The sequence below is a fragment of the Schistocerca serialis genome, chromosome 9 (assembly GCF_023864345.2).
Source record: "Schistocerca serialis cubense isolate TAMUIC-IGC-003099 chromosome 9, iqSchSeri2.2, whole genome shotgun sequence".
NCBI classification, from domain to species: Eukaryota; Metazoa; Arthropoda; class Insecta; order Orthoptera; family Acrididae; genus Schistocerca; species Schistocerca serialis.
The window spans coordinates 283,149,240-283,176,976 of record NC_064646.1 but is presented as its reverse complement, the minus strand read 5'-3'; the positions used below and the strand labels follow the sequence as shown (position 1 = coordinate 283,176,976).

Sequence of the window (27,737 nt, the reverse complement as noted above, 5' to 3'; positions counted from 1 at the left end):
TCTAATTCAATGCAATGGAAAGCTACGGCTATTTATGTCACGTGATGTTGGCATGCTCACTCATTAAAGCCAATACAGTCCTTCCCATTCACCTAGAATCACGGAACTTGGAAGGGGCAGTGTTTTACAGTACAAGTAAAGTAAAAAATCTGGAAATTGTTAATTTGCAATCATATCACAAGGAAAAAAGTATCATATTTTCCGTTATCCGTTTTCAAACTTGAAATTAAAACATTCTCAAATGTCTTGGAAGTCCCATAACCAAAATCTTGCCAGTCTCAATGCCGACAGTAGGCAAAAATCTTCGAGTTTCTCAGTTCCCAGGATGAATGAATTATGGAAACATATAATTAAGTTTGTACGGAATCCCCCCAGAGCGCGAGACCTATTCGCCTCTCGCCAAGTTTCCTCATCTGTTAACAGCGATTATCGGCCTTGCCTCTGCCTCAGAAAAATACCACAAGAATACACAGAAAAGAATTTGTATATTAAAAATATAAATTCACGGGATAAAAAATTTAGCCACCCATTTAAAACCGCACATTGGTCGGCTTAGAGTGATGCAGTTGGTGTAGAAGTGTTATTATGAGGTCACGTGACCCACCAATATGAGCGTAGGTCATGCCAGAGAAGTGGTGCGTATCTGCCATTCGGTTGTATGGAATCAGCGCAGCAAGATCGCTTGACATGGAGGCATGAAAGAATGAGCTATCACGTTTGGAACTGCCCATGATCAGATCGTGAATAAAGTTGTCCGATTTGTTGGCGTGTCAATTTGGGATTGTCCAACGTGTCTACGAGGAATGGTGTACCATTTGCAGCCATTGGGATTTCAAACTAAATAGTAATTGTTGCTGTCAATGAATCGAGGTCAATGTCAACCAGTTCCTGAGCAAACATTGCGTTAGGAGCTACATGGTTAGTCATATTAATATGAACACCTGTCAAAAGGCTGAATAACGATCATCCGCAGTGCGGATGTGCGAGAAGAAAGTCATTGAGGCTCTTGGAGGTACACACAGGGATGTAGAGCCTCGCTGCGTCCAGTGCCATGGCTAATTACATCAGATATCACAGTTGAAGATCCATGGCATAAAGAGCCCTGCCAAAGTTGTCCCACAGATTCTCGATTGGGTTTAAATCTAGGTTATGGTGGTCAGGGGAGTCCGATAAACTGATCCTGGTGCTTTTACCAGGTGTACCGGTATGAAATGAGCGTTTTTTTGTGAAAATGAAACACTAATTTTGAATTGAAAATTAAAAACATTTTATTCAAAGTACTGACCATTGCTTTCTATACACTTTGACCACCTTTCTGGCAATTTGTGGACACCACGCCAATATAAATGTTCGTCTTTTGAAGCAAATCAATCAGACACCCAATTTTCGACTTCTTCGTAGGAATCGAAGCGTTCCTCAGCCAATGAGTGTCCCATTGATGAAAACAAATGATAGTCGGAAGGGGCCAAGTCTGGTGAATACGGCGGGTGGGGTAGCAGCTCCCAGCCAAGTATTTTGATTGTATCCTGAACCAGTTGTCCTTTGTGTGCAGGTGCATTGTCGTGTAAAAAAATTACTTTGCCATGTCTTCTGGCCCATTCTGGTCTTTTTTCGATCAATGCATAGTTCAGATTGATCATTTGTTGTCTGTAGCGATTAGTATTCACAGTTTCACCGGGTTTTAGAAGCTCATGATACACCACACCTTTCTGATCCCACCAAACACAGAGCATTGTCTTCTTGCCGAATCGATCTGGTTTTGCAGTTGATGTTGATGGTTGTCCCGGATTAACCCACGATTTTTCCGTTTAGGATTCTTAAAATAAATCCATTTTTCATCGTTAGTAACTATTCGATGCAAAATTGATTTTCTTTCATGTCTTTGAAGCAAAATTTGACAAATGGTTTTTCGGTTTTCCATCTGTCTTTCATTCAATTCATGTGGCACCCATTTTCCACACTTTTGTATCTTTCCCACAGCTTTCAAACGGTCAGAAATTGTTTGTTGTGCAACATTTAGCATTGCTGCCATTTGCTTCTGACTCAAAGTATCATCTTCATCCAATATTGCTTGCTGTTCGGCGTCTTTGAACTTTTTCGGTGGTCTTCCACGTTCTTCGTTTCCTACATCAAAATCATTGTTTCTGAATCGTTGAAACCATCTTTTGCATGTTGCTTCTGATAAAGCATGATCACCATATGCCTCGACAAGCATTCGATGCGACTCTGCAGCACTTTTTTTTCAGATGAAAACAAAAAAATTAATGCTTTCCGCAAATCATCACTTTCTGGTACAAAATTCGACATTGTTAACACGATGAAAATATATGATGTTGTTTGTTCCATGACTTGATGTATATTAAATATATTTGACAGATGTCATACTAACCAAACAAAAAAAAAAACAAAAAAAAATATTTAAGGCTCGTTCACAACTAATGTTCCCTACCGACACATTTGTATCTTAGCGCTCATTTCATACCGGTACACCTGGTAGAACCATACTCGTACACTGAAGGGTTGTGTGACTTGTTGAATTGTCCTGCTGGTAGATGACTTCATGTCAAGGATGAACAAAGTGCACGTAGGGGTGGACATGGTCACCAAAGATAGATGTATACTTGTGTCGATCCATTGTTCCTTCCAGAACGATGAGATCACCCAGGAGATGTAACGAAAACATTCCTGAGACCACAACTCTCCATCCTCAAGTCTGGGCCCTTCAGACGATTGTTGCAGGGCTGTGCACACCAATGGCCATCTGTCAACTGGAGCATAAAACGCAATTCATCTCAAAAGGCCACCTGCCGCAACTCTGTGAACGCCAGTTGCGATATTGGTGTGCAAATTCCAGCCTTTGTCGCTGATGAACACCAGTCAGCAAGAGCGCATGAACCAGTCACCTGCTGCAGAGAACCATACGCAGCAACAGTCGTCAACGAGACACTGTTGGTAGCCCTTTGCTTCATCTGGGTGGTCTGTTGCTCAACAGTTGCACGTATCTTCAGCCGTACACTTCTCCACAGGTGTCAGTCACCCCTGTCATCTATGACCCATTGTACACCACGTTGCCTCAGCGCTGGTTTTGGATGGCATCATTTTGCCATACTTTAACCATAGTTTACTAAATTATCCATTTTGGAAATTAGATTAGATTAGATTTACTTTCATTCCAATTGATCCGTAGTGAGGAGGTCCTCCAGGGTGTGGAACATGTCAGAAAAACGACAATACATGACAAATATTTACAACTCAAACAAATAAGCTAATGTACCATTCTACAGGTCCCAAGTGGAATGATCGTCATTTTTTAATGAACACTATATGAAAGAATCATTTTACAAATACTAATGCACTGAATTTAAAATAAAAAACGTTTATTTATTTATTTATAAGGTAATAAACGTGTAATACAACTACTATAATACTTATTTACATTGAACACATTACTGCACAGAAATGGTGCAGAAGTTAGATTGTACTTACACACACACACACACACACACACACACACACACACACACACTTTTTTACAATGAACACATTACTGCACTGAAATTGTGCAGAAGTTATATTGTACTTATATATATATATATATATATATATATATATATATATATATATATATATATATACAAATCATTTGGTTCTACTGACTGAGAAATTCGTCAACGGAGTTGGCCCAACACCGACTCAAAGGAAGGCCTCGGCGCTTGTTCGTGACGTCACTTCAGCTAGGCACGGCGAACGCCAGGTCTGTTGCAGGCATACTTATAATGGTGGTGTCTCCCTCTCTGACACAGGAAAATGTGAAACTATTGGCGGTAGTTGACCAACACACATTGTTCTGGGAGAATTCCGCAATCAATTAATTGTGCAATTCATTACACTTCTTAACAAATAGTGTACTCCTGAACTTAAATTTCCACGTGTTTTAAGGATTGACATACAAAAACAACTTCATGGTCCAGCAGCAACAGAATTCGTGCTCCTTTACCTTATTTGTAAATCTGAGGAAGTTACGTTTGTACTGGGTTGCTTTTACAAGAAACTGTGAACATATTTGTGCTCTTCTTTAGGTATCTTGGCTGACTATGGGGTGAGGAGCACTGAATGTTAATGAAATATCTTGCGATTGTACACGTTGGAGGAGGGGGTGGGGGACAGAAGAAGAGGCAAAAGAGAGATACTTGTTTCATCAAATAAAATTTTTTTATCTTATAAAGTTTCTCCTTTCAGTTGCAAGAGGGGAATATTTATCTTTTCTAATGTGCATGTTTAAAAAAGTTTAAGCTCAGCAGTATTTTCGATGTATGAAGCTATTTTGCTTCCTGTTTAGAATTCCTTTCGTTGAAAACGACTGTAATCTAATGACTGGCAACAGTTGGACATTTACACATGTAAATTAGTTCACATTTCCACTGACGATGTCAAACGAAAATAAATAAATAAAAGAAACGAGTTCATTGTAAGGGGGTTGGGGTAAGTTTCGACAACAAAATGGATCAAGTAAATATAGTTACTTGAATGTAAAATTTCCGAAGCTTGCAATGGGGCAAAGCATCTTCTCATATTGATCTTCGTTTGTTTCGACAGGATTCAGTAATATAGAACTATGATCGTCATTTGTAGGTTTACGATAGTAAGAAAATCTTTCATCTAAATAAAACTTCAGAATCCAAAACAATACCAAACATTTTGTCCAAAAATAAGAGATTACGGTGATAAGCACGCCCAGGCGTTTCTGCCCGCAACGGACCTGGCGTTCGCCGTGCCTAGCTGACGTGACGTCACGAACAAACGCCGAGGCCTTCCTTTTAGTCGGTGTTGGTTGGCCGCCAATAAATCCTATAGGCTTCTCTTAAACTGAATTTCATTGGTTGTTAAGGTTTTTATGGCTGCTGGCAAGTTATTGAAAATGTGTGTTCCTGAATAATGCACACCTTTCTGTACAAGACTAAGAAGGGGAGGCCGCCAATTGTGAAATTCAGATTCGATTCATTCTGCGCATAAGCTCATGGCCAGAGGTGTAATGTGGCAAAGCACCAAGTTGCACTTCTCAGCCGAGAAAATCGACAATTAAAAGAAAAAGAAAGAAACCGTTGCGCTGAAGTACTCTCTACGATTAGTGGTTTTCTACAGCGCCGTGGCGCAGCGGTAAGTGCTCGGGCTCGTATTCCGAAGGTCGCCGGATCGAATCTCGCGCCATGCAATTTTTTTTATTGTTAGTTTTTTGTAATTCAAATTTTATATATATATATAAACAAACTATTAATGAATTGCTTATGCATGTTGGTGAAGGCGGCTCGCTCTCCAATTGTACCGCCTCCATTTTTCCGTTTTTTTAACAGGGTGTACCAAAACTTTCCCGTCCGCACTGCTTTTCGACGATGTTATAAGTTGCGCTAGGGACCGCATCTACCTTCTTTCGAAGTTAGCAGGCAACTACGCTGTTATGCGGCGGCTCGTTTCGGCCCATTCAACATCTGTCCTTCAAGTGTAACGAGCGAGTAACGGAGTTTATATTTCATACCTGCCACAGCGAATTTGTGTTCGTGGGGTCTCATTTCTAATTCGAACGTTTGACTTACGTTATACGTATTCGTTTCGGAATATCGTTTCTACGTCTTCCGTTACCTATACGTGGTTAACATTATGAAGACAATTAATAACATTTGTGAAATACAACTTTGTTTGCGGAAAACATAATGATGTTCGAAGTCGCCAGTTTTTCCACGACAAACGACTTTCAACAACTTATTATATGCATAATTGTTGCAACTGATTGCAAAAAAAAAAAAAAATAAAAAAAATAATATATATATATATATATATATATATATATATATATTAATCCAACCAGGAAAACTTCTAAACCTTACAACAGAACTTGAAAACCAAAGATAGTAATACTAGCTTTACAGGAGACACGTTTTACAGATGAAGAAACATCAGATTATGGCAACTATCGCATCTTTAAGAGCAAGACGGATTAACGAATCGGAAGAGGAGCCCCCCATCTCGGGATGGCGTTTATCATACACAAGAGCGTGGTCAGCTCCATCAAGGAAGTTACTCCCGTAAATAATAGGATAATGACGATGCGCTTACAATGTGCCAACAAAACATACACAATGGTTAATGTTCATGCTCCCACAAACGGAGACAACAAGAAAACCCCATAGAAACAGAAAAGTTCTGGGAAAATTTGGAGAATATAATGGCCAAGATTCCAAAAGATGATACAAAAGTTCTACTCGGCGATTTTAATGCCCAAATTGGTAGAGAGAAAATCCACCAAAAAACCGTAGGCAAATATCCTGCACATAAATTTACCAATAAAAATGGTACAAGGCTCGTCGAACTATGTAAGCAGAATAACCTGAAGATAATGTCAACATCTCCAAGAAAATGTCCAAGAAAACAAAAGACATGGAGATCTCCTATACAACAAATTGGCGAGTTTCAAATAGATCATGTGGCGATTTCATACCCAGTACAAAAAGAAATTTACGACGTCCAAGTACGCAGAGGAGCAAACATTGATTCAGACCATTACCTAACTAGAATGAAAATCAAGTTTACAGCACGAAGAAGTCATCAGAAGAAAACAGAAATATGACACCAAGAAGATTAAAGAATCTAAAGTAAAAGAAGAATGGGAGAAGGAAAAGGCAAACACATGGGAAGAATTTCATTCTAAAATCACGCGAATAGCTAAGGAAACTATTCCCTTGAAAAAGATATTCAAACACCCTTGGTGGGATTCAGACTGTGAAAATGCATTGGAAAGGAGAAAAAAGGCATTTCAAGAATATAACAGTAAAAAATCACAAGAAAGTCTACATTTATTTAACGAGGTTAGAAAACAGGTTTCAAAATCTATTAGGCAAGCAAAAAGGAAGTACACAAAGGCACAACTGGATGCCATAGAAGAAAATTTCCAAAACTATAATACAAGAGACTTCTACAGAACTTTCGCAGATAAAATACGAGGATATATCCCTCAAAATTTATGTTTCAGAAAACCAGATGGTAAATTAGCCCTAACAAACCAGGAAAACTGTCAAGTATTGGCTCAATATTTTTCTAGCCTACTAAATTGCCCAGAACCTAGTTTAAGGTTTCCCAAAGAAATCAGTGCCAACGCTCAACCGGATTCATTACCACCAACACAGGAAGAAATCAAATGTCACATTAAAAACTTAAAAAATAATAGAACGTCTGGCGAAGATGGCATTGTTGCAGAGCTATTAAAAAACCTAGGACCAAAGACGTTGCAAGAGCTCTCAAAAATAATAACAAAAATATGGGAAACAGAAAAATTACCAGAGGATTGGAAATGTGCCCTTATTCACCCGTTACATAAAAAAGGAGACAGAACAAATGTCAATAACTACAGGGGAATCTCACTTTTACAAGTCACCTACAAAATTCTCTCAACATGCCTGCTGAAAAGAACACAAGAGCAGCTGGAACGCCAAATTGGTGATTATCAAGCAGGCTTCCGCCCGGTCGCTCATGCGTAGAACAAATATTTAACTTAAAGACAATATTAAAACACAAAGCAATTAGAAATGCCCCCATAATTTGTACATTTGTACATTTTAAGAAAGCCTATGACTCAATTGACCGGCAATCTTTGTTTAACATTTTAGAGGAACTTGGACTTGACTCCAAAACACTAAGGCTTATCAAAGAATCACTGACAGACACTGTATCTAAAGTTAAATTCTGGGGAGAAATCTCTGAACCTTTTCTCATAAAAACTGGAGTACGTCAAGGTGACGGGCTATCTCTACTTCTGTTTAATATAGTCCTGGATAAAGTCATTAAGGAATGGGAAAAAGAATTAAAAAATCAATCCTACTGGAAACCAATCCATCTTGGTAGAACCAAAGACAACGTGGAGATATCTTGTTTAGCATTCGCGGACGACTTCGCCATACTTGCAGATGATGAAGAAATCGCCACCAAACAAATAGAGATCCTTAAGGAATGCGCGGGTAAAGTAGGTTTACAAATTTCGTTTCAAAAGACAGAATTTTTCTGTACGAAATTCCATATACACAGTTTGAACACAAAATATGGAAAAATAAATAGAGTAAAACATTTTAAATACCTAGATGAAATTTTGGAGCCAACCGGAGGAGAAAAGGTGCACAGAAGATCAGACAACAGAAAATGAAGAGAGCATATGGTATGACACATGAAATATACAATAAAAAATGCATCTCCTCGAACACAAAAATCAGACGCTACTGCGCAGTAATTAAGCCAGCAGCACTATATGCTAGTGAAACGCTCACACTCCACACAAAATGTGATTTAGAAAAAATACTAAAAGAAGAACGCAAAATTATGATAAAGATTTTAGGTCCAAAATTAACAGATGAAGGATACCGGATACAATCAAGAAGAACCACAGAAACTATATCAAACCTGGCAGCAGACATAAGAAGGCGAAGATTAAAATTTTATGGACATGTCACTAGACTTCCCCCCACACGACTCACCAACAGAATTCTCACTTACATAGAAAAAGTCAAATCAACAACACCATGGATTAGCCAAGTAAAATTAGATTTACAAAAAGCAAATACTGAACTTAAAGATGTCAAAGATAGAAAAACTTTTAGAAATAAGGTGGAAAAGTGGATTGTATTGTCGGAGAAGGAAGCAGTAAAGAGACCAGGAACAAAATGGACAGAAGAAAGAAAAAGAAAACATGGAGAACGAATGAAAGAAGTATGGAAGAAACGACGTCAGAAAGCTTTGCGTGATCCTTCTGGGTCCATTCGCGATAAGTAAGTATATATATATATATATATATATATCCAAAGGTCGCCGGATCGAATCTCGCACCATACAACTTTTTTTTTAGTATTTGTTACAAAAAACAAATACTAAAAAAAAGTTGTATGGTGCGAGATTCGATCCGGCGACCTTTGGATTTCAAAACCGAGCGCTTACCGCTGCACCACGACGCTTTGGAAAATTTTTAATCGTTGAGAGTATTTCACCGCAACTGTTTCTTTTAACCGTCGATTTTCTCGACAACGGCTGAGAAGTGCATCTTGGTGCTTTGCCACATTACACATCTGGCCATGAGCTTTTATTATGCGCAGTATGAATCAAATCTGAATTTCACAATTGGCGGCCTCCCCTTGTAAGTGACTTTAAATCCTTGTGAAGATTATTCTTATATCTAGTATTGATTCGATGAATTGAGCTGTTGGTTTGCAAAAGCGATATATTTTTAATGACAAATTTCATTAAAGAATAAATATATTGGGAAGCAGTAGTTAGTATCCCCAGTTCCCCAAACAGGCTTCAGCAGGATGTTCTTGAGTTCACACCACATATAACTCTTACTGCACGTTTTTGTGCCCGGAAAACTTTAGCTTGGCTTGATGAATTACCCCAAAAAATAATCCCATATCACATTATGGAATGAAAGTAAGCGTAGTATGCCAGCTTTTTCATTTTTATGTCCCCTATGTCTGACACAATTCGCATTGCCAATAGAGATTTGTTAAGACGCTTCAGCAGTTTTGTGGTGTGCTTTTCCCAGTTGAATTTGTTATCAAGCTGTAATCCCAAGTCCGCAGCTCGTGGTCGTGCGGTAGCGTTCTCGCTTCCCACGTCCGGTTTCGATTCCCGGCGGGGTCAGGGATTTTCTCTGCCTCGTGATGACTGGGTGTTGTGTGATGTCCTTAGATTAGTTAGGTTTAAGTAGTTCTAAGTTCTAGGGGACTGATGACCACAGATGTTAAGTCCCATAGTGCTCAGAGCCATTTGAACCACTTTCGTAATCCCAAGAATTTAACACTGTCCACTTCTTCTATCTGCTTGTCATCATATGTTAGGCATATACTCGTGGGACACCCCTTACAAGTTCTGAACTGCATGTAGTGTGTTTTTTCAAAGTTTAGTGACAAGGAATTGGCTAAGAACCAGTGATTAATGTCCAAAAAGATTTTATTAGCTGATTTTCTAAGACTACACTTGATTTGCTATTTATTGCAATGTTTGTATCATCGGCAAACAAAACGAACCTGGCATCTGGTAATGTTAATGAGTCCACCTTTGGCCCAAAAACCAATGACCAAGCCCTTTAAGAGGTCAAAAAATCGCTACGTTTCCGCAATACGAGAACAACTCACTTTGCGGGCAAAAACTGATGGAGGATCTATAACAAAAATAATAAGTTATCAAAACAATCTCTCTCATGGACAACCTACACTTCTCGAACCAGGTACTGCGTCTATTGGAGCGCCAAAGGGTATCCGTTCGGCACCGCCACATGTAGCAGTCCCTGGTCCGAGACGCCGGAACTCTCGCCAACCGCATATTCTCTTTACGAACACTGCACTTGACTATTTCGGTCAACAGTCCAAACACCTGAAAAAATTTTATGAGGGACATCATGTCCTCCCGCATCTCAGCATGCAACCGCGAACCGTTAAATTTCACTGTCATATTCATACCTAACAAAAGGAGCCACAAAATAAACTCCTTACCGCACGACAAACAGCAAACCAACAACACCAATCGACATGGCAATCACATAAACAAAAAAACTGGTAACTCACTGAAACCAATTTCATTTCTTCAATCGCAGTTAATACAAATTAATTCACACTGTGACCAACGACGCTCAAATGAACCCAATACACTACATAACACGCAGACCATACTCACACCACTAGAGTAGTTTTCATGCTTGCTTTGATATTTAATCCAGTTAAATACGCCTTTGTGCTCATTCTCAGCGACGGTATGTTGCAGTGTTATATTTCCAGCTTCCGCCACTAAACTCAACGTAGATCCGGCTTTCCCTGTCGGTATGTCGTGATGTATAAGTGTGTGGCATAGCTCTACGGGGCGCGTCACGAAATTTTCTTTAATCCAGAGTTCTAAATTTTATAATTTATAACATGATGAGTTTTACTTTTTAACCTGAGCTGTAATAATTTATTATCAGTTTCGAGACAATCAGCGTGCTTTAGCGACTGTGCAATGGTGGGCAACTGTCAGTTCCCGCCGTTAATTCGCGGGACTGCAAAAATTTGAACAGTGTATACCTAAGACTTCCAGTTTAGTAAAAAGAAGAGTTGGAGCATCTTGGTACTTCATCAGCGTCAATGTATTCTCGTAATAAGTTCATAGTGATTCAAAAATTTTATTCTGTAGGAGACGTTATAAGCAGTAGGTCTACAGGTCGCCGCAAGTTTACTTAGCCTACCTATGATCGGGGAATTCGGCTGATGTCGTGTGGCTCCGGAATGTTTCTGCTATATCCCAACCTTAGCAACGTAGTAGTATTGTGCGCCGTTAACAGTAAGTAACCGTTGCGAATAAAGTGTTGATCCGTGTGCGTAGAAATCGTTAATGCGATTTACAGACATGAGACTGTACCTGTTCCTTCTAGCAACTTGCCATCAACCTTTTGTGTCGCTTCTGCGACGCATTAATCGATTACATGTTCGTTTCTTATGTAAGTTACGACTTCTGGGTTCAACTTGACCTGAAACCACCAGTGGTTCATCAGACCAGGAACATATGCATGCAGCCATTTGAACATAGGTTTTGTCATCTCAGTAGACGGGAGTGTACACAACATGCTAATCTTGAAGATGTAAAAGTGTACAAGGAAGGACAACACTCGGTCATCGATAATGTGGAAATCAACATCCTCCAATCAATCAATCTAGTTCTTGTTCATGGTAACCTGAATGACTGGCCCCAATCGTGGTATGAAAAAACAGTACAGGAACGAACTACAGCCTCCACGCACTACAGGTTAAATACCTCACTGGGACGAAAGTGCACTCTTATGCCTTACTTCATATGAAAAGAAGAAAAACCACAGCTATTGGAACCACACAACACACCTCCAGTCAGCTACTGTCTAGTTTCTGTGTTATTGACCCATTCAGTACATGCAATTGTATGTGCCACTTTGATCAGTAGTCTTTTGCAAGGTGCCCGACTCCAAATGGCCATTACATGCAGTTCTTTTCTCACTGTTAATTCACAAACTGGTTGACCACAGTAGTTCCTGTTTGGTGTGAAGTCAGTTACCATTGAAAAGGTGTGACATTGGCCTCAGTTCTGTGCCAATTGTATCTTTTTATGACTATTATTCTTACCCCCAGTAACTTGGCTGCGAGTAGTACCCTGTTGTTTGTGGGGAAACACTGGACAACCTGCAATGATACATGAACAAATCGGGCAACTTCATTCATGGTGTGGTCATGGACACACCCAACCGCAATAACACTGTTCTGCCATTCCGTCAAATCTTCAAGCAACCAACCTTACTGTGCTGATTCTGTACAAGTGACTGGTACATACACACCACACCATTGACATTTGATCTGTGTCAGTAGCAGAGGATGTTGTGACTGCTTGGTACATGTTATATACAACCTACAGCAGTTCAAAGCAACTGTGTGCTTTTTCAAGGGGTGACAAATATTTTTTGCTGTGAGCTCATATCTCTTAGGTATCATTCTCATAGGGATGGTATAGACATTAGTAGACTAATTACAGTGCTCATAGAGGCATATAAGCAGTCATTTTTTTTGTGCTCTGTGTGTGAGTGGAACAACACTAAACCATAGTGTGTAATACAATGGAAAGTACCTTCTGCCATTCACTTCACAGTAATTTGCAAAGTACAGATGTAGACGTAGAGTCATGAACAAATGTAGCTTGGCCTGATGAATCACAGTACATGCTGGTACCCCTCAATGGCAGAGTACCAGTACATTGAAAACCACTGTAGATGAGGCACCACATTTCCCAACAAGGACACAACTCAGCATATGGTGGGTGTATTACAAGGCATGTTTATAAAGTAAGTGTACTGTGACCATAATGGGCTGTCGATTATTGCTTTTTGAGGGTTGGAAACACTGAGCGGTAGAGAGGGACCCCCTGACCAGAGCGAGCATTGCATTAACACAGTAGTACATAAACTCACATTGCAGTGTTCAGTTGCATGAAAATGTCAGTTAGAAATCCCATCAAGTGTGAGCTACATGCTGTGGTCTGCATCCTACTCATGGTAGGAATAACATATGTACTGATTTATTTATTTATTTATTTTTGACTGATGAGTTGGTGGAAAAAATTGATGAAACTGTTCGTGAAGACTATTAGTTGACAGTGGATGAAATTTCTGCAATGTTTCCACAACTCTCCAGAATTATCTTATATGAGACTGTCACAGAAATGCAGGAACACTGCAGACTGTGTGCAAAATGGATCCAAAACAGCAGCACAAGAAAAATTGGGTTAGTAGTGCCTGTGAATTTCTTGAGCGATTTGAACTGGGCATAGTCCATATCAATTCAGGCAACCTAGGAAAAATTCTTAGGCTTACCTTCATAGTCTTGGATGTTATTGAATTTAGCCTATGTTAAAATGAAGGACTAAGTAAGGAACATGTATTTTTTTGTTTTCTCCAAAAAAAAATTCTGCTCCGAGATACAGCCCTCCAAAGATGACACTGCATGTACAATTTGAAGATGCGAATTTTGAAAAAAATTTTAAAATGCTAACAGTTCTAGGTATTTTGTTGTTTTTTTATTTAAAAGATAATTGCTTTATGATGACAAAGAAATCCTCCATTTGGACTTATCTGCCACAGTTCTATTATCATAACATTCTGAACTTTTTTTACAATTTATGGAAATTTTTTTTTCAAAAATGCCAATCCATGAAATTTTGCTGTAATTCTACATTCCCTGAGAAGGAGAGCTTCCACTTTTAGATTGAACAGGTTTCATAAACAATTGAAATTTTTGCCATGCATAAGACCTGTTTTATTATCACATAACAGGCTCTTAAAAATCAAAACCTACCCTTATTTAACATAATTTTAGTTTTGAAAGATGAGTAAAAGACTCATATTTCAAGCATATTAAATGGTTGCAAAATGTATGTGAAAGGTCCAAAGACTTAAAGGTTTCAATTTATACAACTTGTGTGCATTCTGTTTTGTACTGAAATTAGCCAGTCAATGAACTAAAAATGTGTTCCACTGCTTCAGTATTTTCCTTTGATATAGAGTGACGTCTTCCTGTTGAACCAATAGGAACTGGAGCACTTACAATCTTCAGTACATTGTGAACAGGAAGTGAGCACTGATGGCGTTGTTGCTGTCCTTCAGCTGTAAACCTATACCCAGCAGGTGGTCCATGTGATAGCTTAAAGTTCACTACAATTTTGTTTAACTCGTAACTGATGTCTATGATCCCTGCACACAAGCATAAATATCCTCCTCCTCAGGTTGTGAATCTGAATATTATCCTGCTGTTTCTGAGGTGTTGGCTGAACGAACAAAATTTCTTCTTTCTTGCTCTTTAAGGTGCATGCAATATGAGTTCGTCCATCACTTTGAGTCCAAAAATGTGTCTTCTGAATTCTTTTCACAGGAGTAGTTTATTTGGACCATTCTTCTTTTTTCTGCTCATGGAATTCTTTGATTTCCTCTTTGGACAAAAGAACGAGGGCTGTGGATGTGTAAGATTTCACGACTCTCGTAAAATCCTCAGTATTCTGAACTGCAGCTGTATTTTGTAACATGGTGCATCAGCAGGCCTCCTCCACCATCACAAGTCCCCTTCCCATGACCAGTATCACTGTATACCCAATCAGTTGGTACAAGTGACTTACTCGATACAAACAGCTGATAACGATTTTTAAAATGACTAGGAGCACCAACAGAAATAATGGTGATCTTCTCTGCCCCTGTTCACAGTTGAAGAATATTGCGCATTGCTAGCAAAGCATGTGCTGTCATGTCCTGTGTCATCACTTATAAGTGCAACACTTGTGGTCTTGTTTTGAAAATATGTCACTCCTGTAAAAATTGAAACCTGGTCATTACTCCAATGATACCCTTGTACTTCTTGTGGGACAATTACAGACCAGTTTTCAGCAAAAGCACAGTGAAGCATCCAACATAGCTCTTCATCCTGTACACACCCTTTCACTTCTGCTATGTGTTGTTGTTGCAATTTCTTCAGACACTGGTGTGTTACTGCTTTCACTGACCATTTACCAAGTTCATCAATGAAACTGTCAAAGGCAACAGTTTTCTTATTAGTTTATTTTCCTCCCATGTCAGATATGTAATTTCTGCAGAGTTATCTGCTACGTCTTCCAGGCCAAGTGTCTGTAAAGACAGTCCTCCCATTCCATGACAGTTCATTATTCTTGAAACAAACAAGTCTCTCACTTTACGCCACAGACTACTAATGACTTCACATGCCCAACGAAGGTGTCATATGTCACGTGTTTCAGTAAGTTCTTCAAAGTTACCACACAAAGTTCAAAATTCGCGCAGTACACACATAAACGTACATCTCTAGGTGGGTGTGGAACTACCCACTTAGGTCATAGTCCATAAAACTTTGTCTTGTATAGTTGCTCTTATACATTGCAAAAGTTTCTTTAATGCTGCGAGTCATGTACCTCCTCACTTTCACAAATTTTTGACCTTCAATTGTTACAGTAATAGTGTCTTATATGTTGGCACTCTGGCAAGACAGTCTCATTTATCTTTCAGATAAAATGACTGCACTATTTGAACTTGAGCTGCTTCTACTGGATGACTATAACAGGGATCTGATCTTCCAAAGACTCCTTTTACAGACCTCGCATTTCTTGATTTGTCAACCATGTACTTTGGTACTGATAGAATGTGGTTCAGAATCGTTTTATGTGCAAATGTCTCTGGAATAATAGTTAAAACTTGCACCTTTTCACTGTTGGATGCACAATATTCAACAGCTGAATTGATGTTTGTGATAAATTCCTGACAAAAGGTGCAAGAGTGCTTTGGTTCATTTTTTTCTGAAGATGGAATTTCTACTTTAAAGAGTGTGGTCAGTTTTGCTGTGGCGTATTCATCGATAGCGTTAGTAATTTCTCTGTGCTTTCTTGATGCATAGAGTGCATGACTAGACTTCACTGACCACAGTTTCTTAACAGGACTAGCACCTACCTCTGTAATTGACTGATTCAGGGTATTTAATTCTTCCTGTATTGATGCAAAATCTGCATCATCTGCACCATTGGAAGCACCACCTTGTTCAAATACTATCATTTTTGTTATTCTGTCAAAACATTTAGAGCACAAAAAGTCGTCACTGGAAAAATCTTCACTTTGAAACAGAGTCTTCAAATGAGAACACTTATTCCCAACCTCAACATAGTCTGATTTTTTCGTTTGTCTTATATATCACTCTTTTATGGATATGCAAATAGTGAGCACACTTCACTCTCCTGTGACCCCAGTTAGAAGACAGTTCAAACAGTCATTTTCACAAAACACACTGCAGCTGTGTTAACTGGCAAATTCCTCAAGAAAACACAGAACTCACTGGATGATCTCAGATTTTGTTGAAGCCTCTTCAGTAAACAAACTAGCACTGAACAACAACAATACAGAAACCTGCAGTGAAGAACCACGACAAAGAAACTGACAAGAAACTACAACGAAGTGTAAGAAATATCTGCAACAGTGAAAGTGAAAAGGAATAACTGCAACAAAGAAAGTGATAAGAAGTAACTGCAACAAAGACAATAGAAATAAACATTGTAACAAAGAAATTAGTAAGAAACAACTTCAGTGAAGACATACATCACCCTTGAAAGTTGGAAAAAAATGTTTTTTTAAAATAAAACCTGTCCAACTTAAAAGTGGAAGCTCTCCTTTACAGAGAATATGGTACTACATGGTACTAATCAACAGAAAAAAATCTAACTTCTCTGGATTGGCATTTTTGAAAAAAAAAATTTTCTGTAAATTATAAAAAAATCCAAAACGCAACAGTAAAAGAACTTTGACAGTGGAGGATACCATTGTAATCATAAAGCAATTATCTTTCAAATAAAAAAAACTCTAACAAAATATCTTGAACTGTTTAAAAAATTTTCCGAAATTCAAATCTTCTAAATGGTGTTCACAGTGTCATCTTTGGAGGCCTGTATCTCAGTGCAGGAATTGTTTTGGTGAAAACAAAAAATATATATGTTTCTTACATGTGAATTTTATTCTAAATTCAGTAACATCTGAGACTATGAAGGTAACCCCGCTGCCTGAAGTGGTACAGATTATGGCACTGGAAGTTGAATATTTTTGAGCTCTAATGTGACTGAACATGATACTTGGCTTGCTTATTACATGCCTGAAACAGTTATCACAGTGCTGTAGTACCAATTCCCCTTCTGCTAAAAAATTTGAAAGCACAATTTTGAGCTAAAATGTTGTGGCCTCATTGTTTTGGGACCAAAAAGGCATCATTTTGATCGAATTTTTGCCTCACTGGGAGATCATCTATGCACAGTGATATTTTGAGACCCTAAAAAATTCAAAAAGAATATTCAAAACAAAAATAGGGAAGGCTGATAAAAAGAGTGTGCTTGTTGCATGAAAATGCCCATCCTCATACATATGGTACCTTCAGATTATCATCTTTTCACCTCCAGAAGGCACACATGAGTGGAATTAAATTTTCAACCGACGAGCAGGTACAGAAATAGGTTGTGAAGTGGGGGAATGTGAAGTGGGGGAAGGAGCAGGTGGGAGAGTTGCACGTGGATGGCATAAGGAATCTGGTGCTACAGCTCACTTCACCACATGTGTTGAATGGGATGGCAATTATGTGGAAAAATAGTCACCAACTTTATCAACAATATCCTGTATTCTTCTTTTTTCAAAATATACTTTTTCTAAAAAAAAAAAAAGACATAAAAATATAATACACGTACTTTCTGAACGTCCTTGTATCGTGTAATTTGTTTATAGTTTGTTCACAGCATTCTGACTAAGTTTGCTAGGGGGTTTCAGGAGAGGGTAAAGCAAGCTCCCTGTACGAAAAATGTACACATTTACATCTGTGAGGAGAGTGGCAATGTGATATGAACAATCTGCTCTTTCATCACACAGCTCTGGCACTGCACATGTGCTCGTAAGGGCTATAGGACACTCAGGTACTGTATTGTTAGTTCATTGAAGTGGGGAGTAGTCAGACACAAAACACTTGTTGTCTAAAGGCTACTGACAACCACAGGCTTCAGCCAGTCCAGAGCATGGGAGTGCTTTTTCAGAATGTTGTGAACAGTATATATATATGGAGTGAGGTGAGGTGAGTCTCTTGCAGGGTCTGCTATTGTCTCTCACTAGCAAAAAATATGAGTACCCACTGAAATGAAATGATCGTATGGCATTTATTGGCCGGGATATCCCCTTCAGGGTGCGGCCGTCATATTGCAAGTCTTTTTAGTTGACCCCACTTTGGCGACTTGCGTGCCAATGATGATGAAAATGATGGTGAAGGACACACAACAGCCAGTCCCCTGCGGGGAATCAAACCTGGGCCCCCTTGCGTGGTAGGCGGTAACGCTACCGCTGCACTACAGAGGTGGACCAAGTACCCACTGTCAAACCATATGCATCTATTTGTTCACCAAGAGCCTTTATTCACCAAGTGGCCTTTATCTTAAGCAAGACAGTGCACTCCCCCATCACTTGCTAACTGTGCCAAAATGTTTTGAGCATCACTCAACAGGTATAAGGGTGCTTGTGTGATATCCAAATCCAGCTATTGAGCACATCGAGGATCGCACTGAGAGATATTGATATTTCCCATATTGGATCAAGATCTGACATCTATTTCATAGATAAATGTGGCTCCCAGTGCTTTCAATGCCTCATGGATCTCGTGGCAAAATGTGTCACCTCTGTCATCAGGGCAGATGATACTGCTACTCCTTCTCCACCACCTGAACTATACAGAAATGGGAGAAATAATTAATAGTCCATTTCAGTCTCATTACTCAGCTTTTTTACTTGTAAGGATGAAAAATTGACTATTTGTCAAGGAAAAGTGCCCTCACATCTTGTTACTCTTGTAGAACTGTCATGATGAAAACGTCTCACAGCTAGAAACTGTTGTTAGAAACTGTTGTCTCATGGCCCTTACACTTAAGATTCTGCCTTAGCAACTACTTATTAATGCAAAATCTGTATCTGATACTTCGGTAATGGTTGTTGGGAAATGTGGGAAACTTGCAATGCTGTATAGCACAATGTATTAGTGGAGATGGTTTGCCATGGCCTTCTCTGGTCTCTTGCAAAGAAGAGAATTTGGATCTGTGTCATATGGAATTCATATTTTGAATGACCACAATAGTGCTTGTGCGACGTACTGTTGTGTTTATGTTGTTATGAAAGAGTAAATGAAACAAAGGAAGAGAGTAGAAACTCAGTGCTAACACTGACCTATTCATCTTAAACAATACCAAGGGGTTACATAGGATAATATCTCCATCAACACTGACATATGCCTTCAGTCTGTGGGACACTATTGGAAGCTTTAGGATTTAATCCAGAACTACAGTGCAAGGTCTGGTCATCAGGAACATTTCACATCATGTGTCCTTCTCTTGCTGGCCAATAATTGGAGATATTTTTTTCCGACACCAAGATTAATTACAGTTATCTCTCTGTCAAATGCTGCCGCACTAAAATGCTTTAGCAATCCTAGGCGTGGAGATTGTTAGAATACCTCGAAAAAAAAAAGTCCTGTATGAAACGTAGTGTTATTATACATGGCCTAGGACATTGTATAGTTTGCTAGGCTTACTTAGTTGAGAAGTGTGCATATTGGAGTAAAATGAGAGTATGTTGAGAAATAATTTGGATTTAAGAAAAGACATTGTAAGGAAATGAGTTATATGTTATTCATTTCATTATATTAATCACATTATCACCTTGAGAAACACATCACCGATATCTACATCTACATCTACATCCATACTCCGCAAGCCACCTGACGGTGTTTGGCGGAGGGTACCTTGAGTACCTCTATCGGTTCTCCATTCTATTCCATTCTCGTATTGTTCGTGGAAAGAAGGATTATCGGTATGCCTCTGTGTGGGCTCTAATCTCTCTGATTTTATCCTCATGGTCTCTTCGCGAGATATACGTAGGAGGGAGCAATATACTGCTTGACTCTTCGGTGAAGGTATGTTCTCGAAACTTTGACAAAAGCTCGTACCGAGCTACTGAGCGTCTCTCCTGCAGAGTCTTCCACTGGAGTTTATCTATCATCTCCGTAACGCTTTCGCGATTACTAAATGATCCTGTAACGAAGCGCGCTGCTCTCCATTGGATCTTCTCTATATCTTCTATCAACCCTATCTGGTACGGATTCCACACTGCTGAGCAGTATTCAAGCAGTGGGCGAACAAGCGTACTGTAACCTACTTCCTTTGTTTTCCGATTGCATTTCCTTAGGATTCTTCCAATGAATCTCAGTCTGGCATCTGCTTTACCGACGATCAACATTATATGATCATTCCATTTTAAATCACTCCTAATGCGTACTCCCAGATAATTTATGGTATTAACTGCTTCCAGTTGCTGACCTGCTATTTTGTAGCTAAATGATAAAGGATCTATCTTTCTGTGTATTCGCAGCACGTTACACTTGTCTACATTGAGATTCAATTGCCATTCCCTGCACCATGCGTCAATTCGCTGCAGATCCTCCTGCATTTCAGTACAATTTTCCATTGTTACAGCCTCTCGATACACCACAGCATCATCCACAAAAAGCCTCAGTGAACTTCCGATGTCATCCACAAGGTCATTTATGTATATTGTGAATAGCTACGGTCCTATGACACTCCCCTGCGGCACACCTGAAATCACTCTTACTTCGGAAGACTTCTCTCCATTGAGAATGACATGCTGCGTCCTGTTATCTAGGAACTCCTCAATCCAATCACACAATTGGTCTGATAGTCCATATGCTCTTACTTTGTTCATTAAACGACTGTGGGGAACTGTATCGAACGCCTTGCGGAAGTCAAGAAACACGGCATCTACCTGTGAACCCGTATCTATGGCCCTCCGAGTCTCGTGGACGAATAGCGCGAGCTGGGTTTCACATGACCATCTTTTTCGTAACCCATGCTGATTCCTACAGAGTAGATTTCTAGTCTCCAGAAAAGTCATTATACTCGAACACAATACGTGTTCCAAAATTCTACAACTGATCGACGTTAGAGATATAGGTCTATAGTTCTGCACATCTGCTCGACGTCCCTTCTTGAAAACGGGGATGACCTGTGCCCTTTTCCAATCCTTTGGAACGCTACGCTCTTCTAGAGACCTATGGTACACCGCTGCAAGAAGGGGGGCAAGTTCCTTCGCGTACTCTGTGTAAAATTGAACTGGTATCCCATCAGGTCCAGAGGCCTTTCCTCTTTTGAGCGATTTTAATTGTTTCTCTATCCCTCTGTCGTCTATTTCGATATCTACCATTTTGTCATCTGTGCGACAATCTAGAGAAGGAACTACAGTGCAATCTTCCTCTGTGAAACAACTTTGGAAAAAGACATTTAGTATTTCGGCCTTTAGTCTGTCATCCTCTGTTTCAGTACCATTTTGGTCATAGAGTGTCTGGACATTTTGTTTTGATCCACCTACCGCTTTGACATAAGACCAAAATTTCTTAGGATTTTCTGCCAAGTCAGTACATAGAACTTTACTTTCGAATTCATTGAACGCCTCTCGCATAGCCCTCCTCACACTACATTTTGCTTCGCGTAATTTTTGTTTGTCTGCAAGGTTTTGGCTATGTTTATATTTGCTGTGAAGTTCCCTTTGCTTCTGCAGCAGTTTTCTAACTCGGTTGTTGTACCACGGTGGCTCTTTTCCATCTCTTACGATCTTGCTTGGCACATACTCATCTAATGCATTATGTACGACCGTTTTGAACTTTGTCCACTGACCCTCAACACTATCTGTACTTGAGACAAAACTTTTGTGTTGAGCCAACAGGTACTCTGAAATCTGCTTTTTGTCACTTTTTCTAAACAGAAAAATCTTCCTACCCTTTTTAATATTCCTATTTACAGCTGAAATCATCGATGCCGTAACCGCTTTATGATCGCTGATTCCCTGTTCTGCGTTAACTTTTTCAAATAGTTCGGGTCTGTTTGTCACCTTTTTGTCCCTGAAACATTATGAACGTCTGAGTCTCCCAGTCTATATCCGGCAAATTAAAATCTCCACCCAGAACTATAACATGGTGGGGAAATCTACTCGAAATATTTTCCAAATCATCCTTCAGGTGCTCAGCCACAACAGCTGCTGAGCCAGGGGGCCTATAGAGACATCCAATTACCATGTCTGAGCCTGCTTTAACCGTGACCTTCACCCAAATCATTTCACATTTCGGATCTCCGTCAATTTCCTTCGATACTATTGCACTTCTTATCGCTATAAACACGCCTCCCCCTTCACTGTCCAGCCTGTCTCTGCGGTATACATTCCAATCTGAGTTTAGGATTTCATTACTATTTACATCTGGTTTCAGCCAACTTTCTGTCCCTAGTACTATACGGGCGTTGTGACCGTTTATTAATGAGAGCAGTTCTGGGACCTTTCTGTAGACGCTCCTGCAGTTTACTATTAGCACATTAATATTGTTATTCTCTGTTGCATTTTGCCTACTCCTACCTTGCTGCGTCTCAGGAGGCGTCTTGTCGGGCCTAGGGAGGGGATTCTCTAACCTAAAAAACCCCCATGTGCACTCCACACGTACTCCGCTACCCTTGTAGCCGCTTCCAGCGTGTAGTGCACGCCTGACCTATTCAGGGGGACCCTACATTTCTCCACCCGATAGCGGAGGTTGAGAAATTTGCACCCCAGATCTCCGCAGAATTGTCTGAGCCTCTGGTTTAAGCCTTCCACTCGGCTCCAAACCAGAGGACCGTGATCGGTTCTGGGAACGATACTACAAATAGTTAGCTCTGATTTCACCCCGCGAGCGAGGCTTTCCGCCTTCACCAATTCCGCCAACCGCCTGTACGAACTGAGGATGACCTCTGAACCCAGACGGCAGGAGTCATTGGTGCCGACATGAGCAACAATTTGCAGTCGGGTGCACCCAGTGCTCTCTATCGCCGCCAGCAGAGCCTCCTCCACATCTCGGATGAGACCCCCTGGCAAGCAGACAGAGTGAACACTGGCCTTCTTCCCCGACCTTCCCGCTATTTCCCTAAGGGGCTCCATCACCCGCCTAACGTTGGAGCTCCCAATAACTAATAAACCCCTCCCCCCGTGTGCCTGCTCGGACCTTGCTGAAGGAGCAGCCACATGTCCACTCACAGGCAGAGCGGGCGATGCCACACGGCCAGCCTCCACATTGACCCTCCGCCTCGTGCGCCGCGAACGCCGCTGAACCCGCCACTCCCCTTGGGGAGAGGGTGGCCCAGCCGCGCCCAGTACACGCGAAGATGTCTCGACAGCAGGGACAGTGGGTGAAGCACGTAACACCTGGGGTGTACCTTGCGACGCACCAGACTCCCCACTGCCGCTACACTCCGAGGCAGCAGCCTGAAGACGGCTGACCGCGGCCAGAACAGTGGCCAGCTCCTCCTGCGTCCGTACACAGCAGTCACACATCCTATCCATCCTAATGAATCAATTTACTGAAGAGAGTTAATCAACCTTTAACTAGACTGCTAATTCACTAAAGGCTGCTGTTTATTAACTAAACTGTGGTTGCTAGGCACTTCTTGTAGAAAACAATGAAAATAGCACTACCTGTCTCTGGACTGTATTGAAAACTAACACTAGCACTACTGGCACTATGGCTGACTAAAGGGACTCTCTCTGACTGTATTCAAAACAAACACGAAATCTATGGAACACTATTAATAGCACCCGACAATTAAAGCTTCCTAAAAGCAAATACACACGGAAGAAGAAGTGACAAGTAAGAAAAATACAGTTAATACTTAAATTAAGGTAGCTCGCTGCACAGCAGACGTGAAGCAGACGGAAGTTACGACGATTTGAGCATTCAGCTTACTTGTCACTGGCCTCTCCTTTATCTTCTTCCAGAGTGGGGGCCACCATGAGCCTCAGGTTGAGATCCTTCAGGTCTCTTGCAGCTCTTGAAAGGTCTTGCTCTGTGTTGCCTGCTACAAACTGTGCATACACTGTTGGTTTCAAGACCAGTTTGCTGAGACCCAGTCGATCTGCCAAGCGTAACAGCTGCAATATATAATTTTTAGTGTTTTAACATCATGTTAACAGACCTCAGTTTTGTCAAGAAACTCTATCAAATCACATTATTATGATCATTTACTGGTACCTAGTATTTGTGGTAACCACTGTTCTACTATGCACAGCAACTTGTATCTCAGTTCAGTTCCTGATAGGTTGTACTGAACTTTCTTTCTGCCATCCTATGGAGAAGCTAAAACTTAAAACACTGAAGTTAAGTAAAGTATTAACTGTAATCAGTGATAAAAATAATGGGCTGGCTTATGAAAGGCTACATATCTTTTATGTTTATGGGCACCAGAGGTACACACTTGAATATATTAAAAGAAATATAAAATTTAATGAAAAACAAATACCTGGAGAATGGGTAAAAACCAGACCAAATAAAAAATTAGGCTTGCTCAGATTTGTTATCAGAATTGGTGCTCATTGATAATACAACTGAGCTGCAAACGTCAGTCATTAGCAACTATGTGGACACAGTTATGTCCACTCTGCAATATCTGTTATGCTTGGTAGTATTTCACTGTGGGTGCAGGAAGAGATATTTTACTTGTGTATGCCCTAATATTTGCTGGTGAGGCTCTTGTGTTCTGACTAATAGTTGGTGGCTTGAAAGTTACAACTCTTATGGTCAGTTGCTCTCTCTTCTTGAAAGATATTTTTACACATATGCTACGCGTAACAAACATCTGTTGTAAGTTACAGAAATTGAACACATGCATCTAGATAATTGTAAGTTAGTATTACATTACTGTAGTGTAATTGAGGAATGGGGCACCAGCTTTAGATACAATATGTGGAATAAAGCCCAAAGCTATAGACTCAGATAACAGTGCACTGAACAGCTGTTTGAGTGATGTTCCTCAGTAACAGACTTGTAAATATACAAGATGGAAGTTCTGGTAATCTGCAGGCCCCCAGCATGAAATGTTTTAAACTTCATTAGGCAGATAGAATAGGCACTAATAAGACAGTACAGATAACTAGGATGTAACTGTATGTGTAAATTTCACAGAAGATTTTTTTTCTGATACTTTTGATCAAGGGCACCTAAAATTGCTGATGTTGAGCTATAGTTTGACTCCACATGTAAGTAGCTGCAAAGTTCTAGTTACAAACCTATTAAAAACCTGAATAATACTGACTTTCAAATCATTTTCTTGATAGAAAAACACCTGACCATGCAATACATTTTTCGTTCACTGAGATCTGGAAACGGGGGGGAGGGGGGAGGGGGGGGGGGGGTACTGCAGCTCCCCCTTGTTCCCGGTTCCCAGGTATGAGTGCACTTGCCTCACAGCAAAATTCCCAACAAGATCAGAAGCATGTATGCAACAGCAGCTGATAATTTATTCCTGAATCAAACTGCCTTTAATCAAATAGCTGTGAGCCCCAAAATAATTGTGTTATGTGACTATGGTTGTCAAAGGGCAGTATTAAAACATCCCCATCAATCAGGTTTAGCTAAGAAAGGAAAAGTAAAATTTCACAGAACTATAAATGCTGCCTCATTTAAACTGTTCAGAGATAATTTAGAGGATGGAAAATGGGAAGAAGTTTAGCCAAGGATATATAGTAGATGAAAAATGTAATTCTTTTCTAAAAATGTTCTTACAGCACTATGAATCTGGCCTGGCTTTAGAAGCAATAAGAGATATTTACAGTGGCAGTTATGGAAAAGAGTGGCTAACATGTTGGGGTCAAAATATTTTGCATCAGCAACCGAGAGCTTTATTTAATGCAAAGGACTAGCTCTACTAAAGACTCAAGAATGTACGAAAAATCGTATCCCAAAATTCAAAAGGCAACAATCATGTACTGTGCACAGAAAATGCAGATTTCCAAGAACAAGGCAAGAACAGTTTGGAGCACTATTAGGCAAGAAACGAATAAACTTGACAAGACAAATAACATTGACCTCAGAAGCAGATCCAATAAACTTACTTAGGCAATGCATACTCTTGCACTAGACATCAGTTTTACCAGTTCATCTTTTAAAGAGATCATAAAAATGATTAGGCCACTAAAAAGTAGTAACTCATATGACTATGACAGTATTTCGGCCAAAGTACTAAAATCTTCTGCTGGCCTGGTAGGACTGATCATTCGATGAGGCAAGGTGTTTTTCCAGAAAGACTGAAGTATGCTGTAGTGATATAAGAAATACAAAATATAATTGTTAAAAATATACAAAACTGGAGATGTGCAACTGACCTCTAATTAAAGACCAATCTCCCAGCTTCCGCTGCCCTGAAAAAATTATTGAAAGGTGGCTTACAGTAGAATACTGAACCATCCTCCTAAGAGTAGCCTTTAAACAGCAGCTCAGTTTAGCTTCGATTGTCTGCAGGCTTATGAATGGCTCCAGTACCTATGCATAAAGGGGTATGGACAGGGAGCAGCCTTGTCAGATCGACCATTGAAATTGTATCGGATCTGCCACATTCCCATTGACCTGGACCAACGAACGTGCGCTACTAAAGAGCCGCTGAAGGACACTGATGAATCAGGCAGTGAAATCCACCCGTTCCAAAAGAGAATATAGGAGGACATGGTGCACCCTTTCAAATGCACTGTCAAAATCTACAGCATTCATTGCTGCATGAAGTCTGCACTTCTCTACAGTACAAACATGTCATGACAATCTCTGGTTGCTGTCTGGACATTAAATGTGCAACCTGGCATAGTTTGTGCAGTGGAGAGGACACGTGGTAAGAGGGGTCTGCAGGGTACCACCAATAACCACACAATAATCTTGTAATCACTATTTAATAAGATGATAGGGCAATAGTGATCCATAGTAATTCCAGGCATCAGTTTATGAATGGAAACAATAAGGCCCCCGACAAAAGCTGGAGGAATCACACCTGCAGATGTGATCAATTCATTACACATCTCCATCCATTGTGTAGACATGAGACCACAAAATGTATGATCAAATTCAGTAGGGTCCCCATCTATGCCTGGTGACGTGCACAGTGCACCCCTGAAGATAGTGGTAGTGACCTCCTCGGAGGTGAAAGGTTGCATTAACAATCCCTTATTCAAGTGTGAGGTTGCATGGAAAGTCCACTGACAGGATCGTAGTCCGTGATGGCCCCATCATTGGCGCAGTAGACTTAATGATAATGTTCAACAAAGCAATCGACTATGTCTGCTTGGCAGGTGACCCACTGCACATGATGATCTGTGATCTATGAGTTTGGCTACTATCTGTGATTGTTCACAATATTGTGCATGGAGGGATTCTCTCGCCACACCACATCAGGTCTGCGGGTGCTCTCCACATCCCCCTGAAGTTTCCATCGAGTAATCGCCAGTAGCTTTGCCTCAATCACACTGCATTCAGTTTATACTTTGGAGGAAGGTGGCTGGCCATCAAGGTCGTGGAGAGCACTGAAGTAGAAGTCAGTAGTTTGCCTAAATCAAGCGGGTGCCTCCCTGCCGTAACTGATGAATGTGCACCGGAGTATCTGCTTGGCATATTTCAGCCACCAGTCCATGATGGATGTGTAGGATTGGAGCTGCTGTTCCCATCTTTTCCATGTCTCAGTGATATGTTGGTGACAGTCAGGATCCTGCAGATGCTGAGTGTTGAGTTTCCTTGGTACTCGACTCCTCCAAATTT

General features: G+C 40.3%; 1 protein-coding gene across 1 annotated transcript in view; it reads right to left on the bottom strand.

Moving 5' to 3' along the window:
- The window catches only part of LOC126419552 (hydroxyproline dehydrogenase-like), a 180,386-nt gene that overhangs the window by 94,001 nt on the left and 58,648 nt on the right, over positions 1-27,737 (bottom strand). The window contains exon 3 of the mRNA XM_050086742.1: positions 23,910-24,094. Coding sequence (XP_049942699.1) covers positions 23,910-24,094 — 185 coding nt within the window. The remainder of the gene's footprint in view (positions 1-23,909; positions 24,095-27,737) is intronic.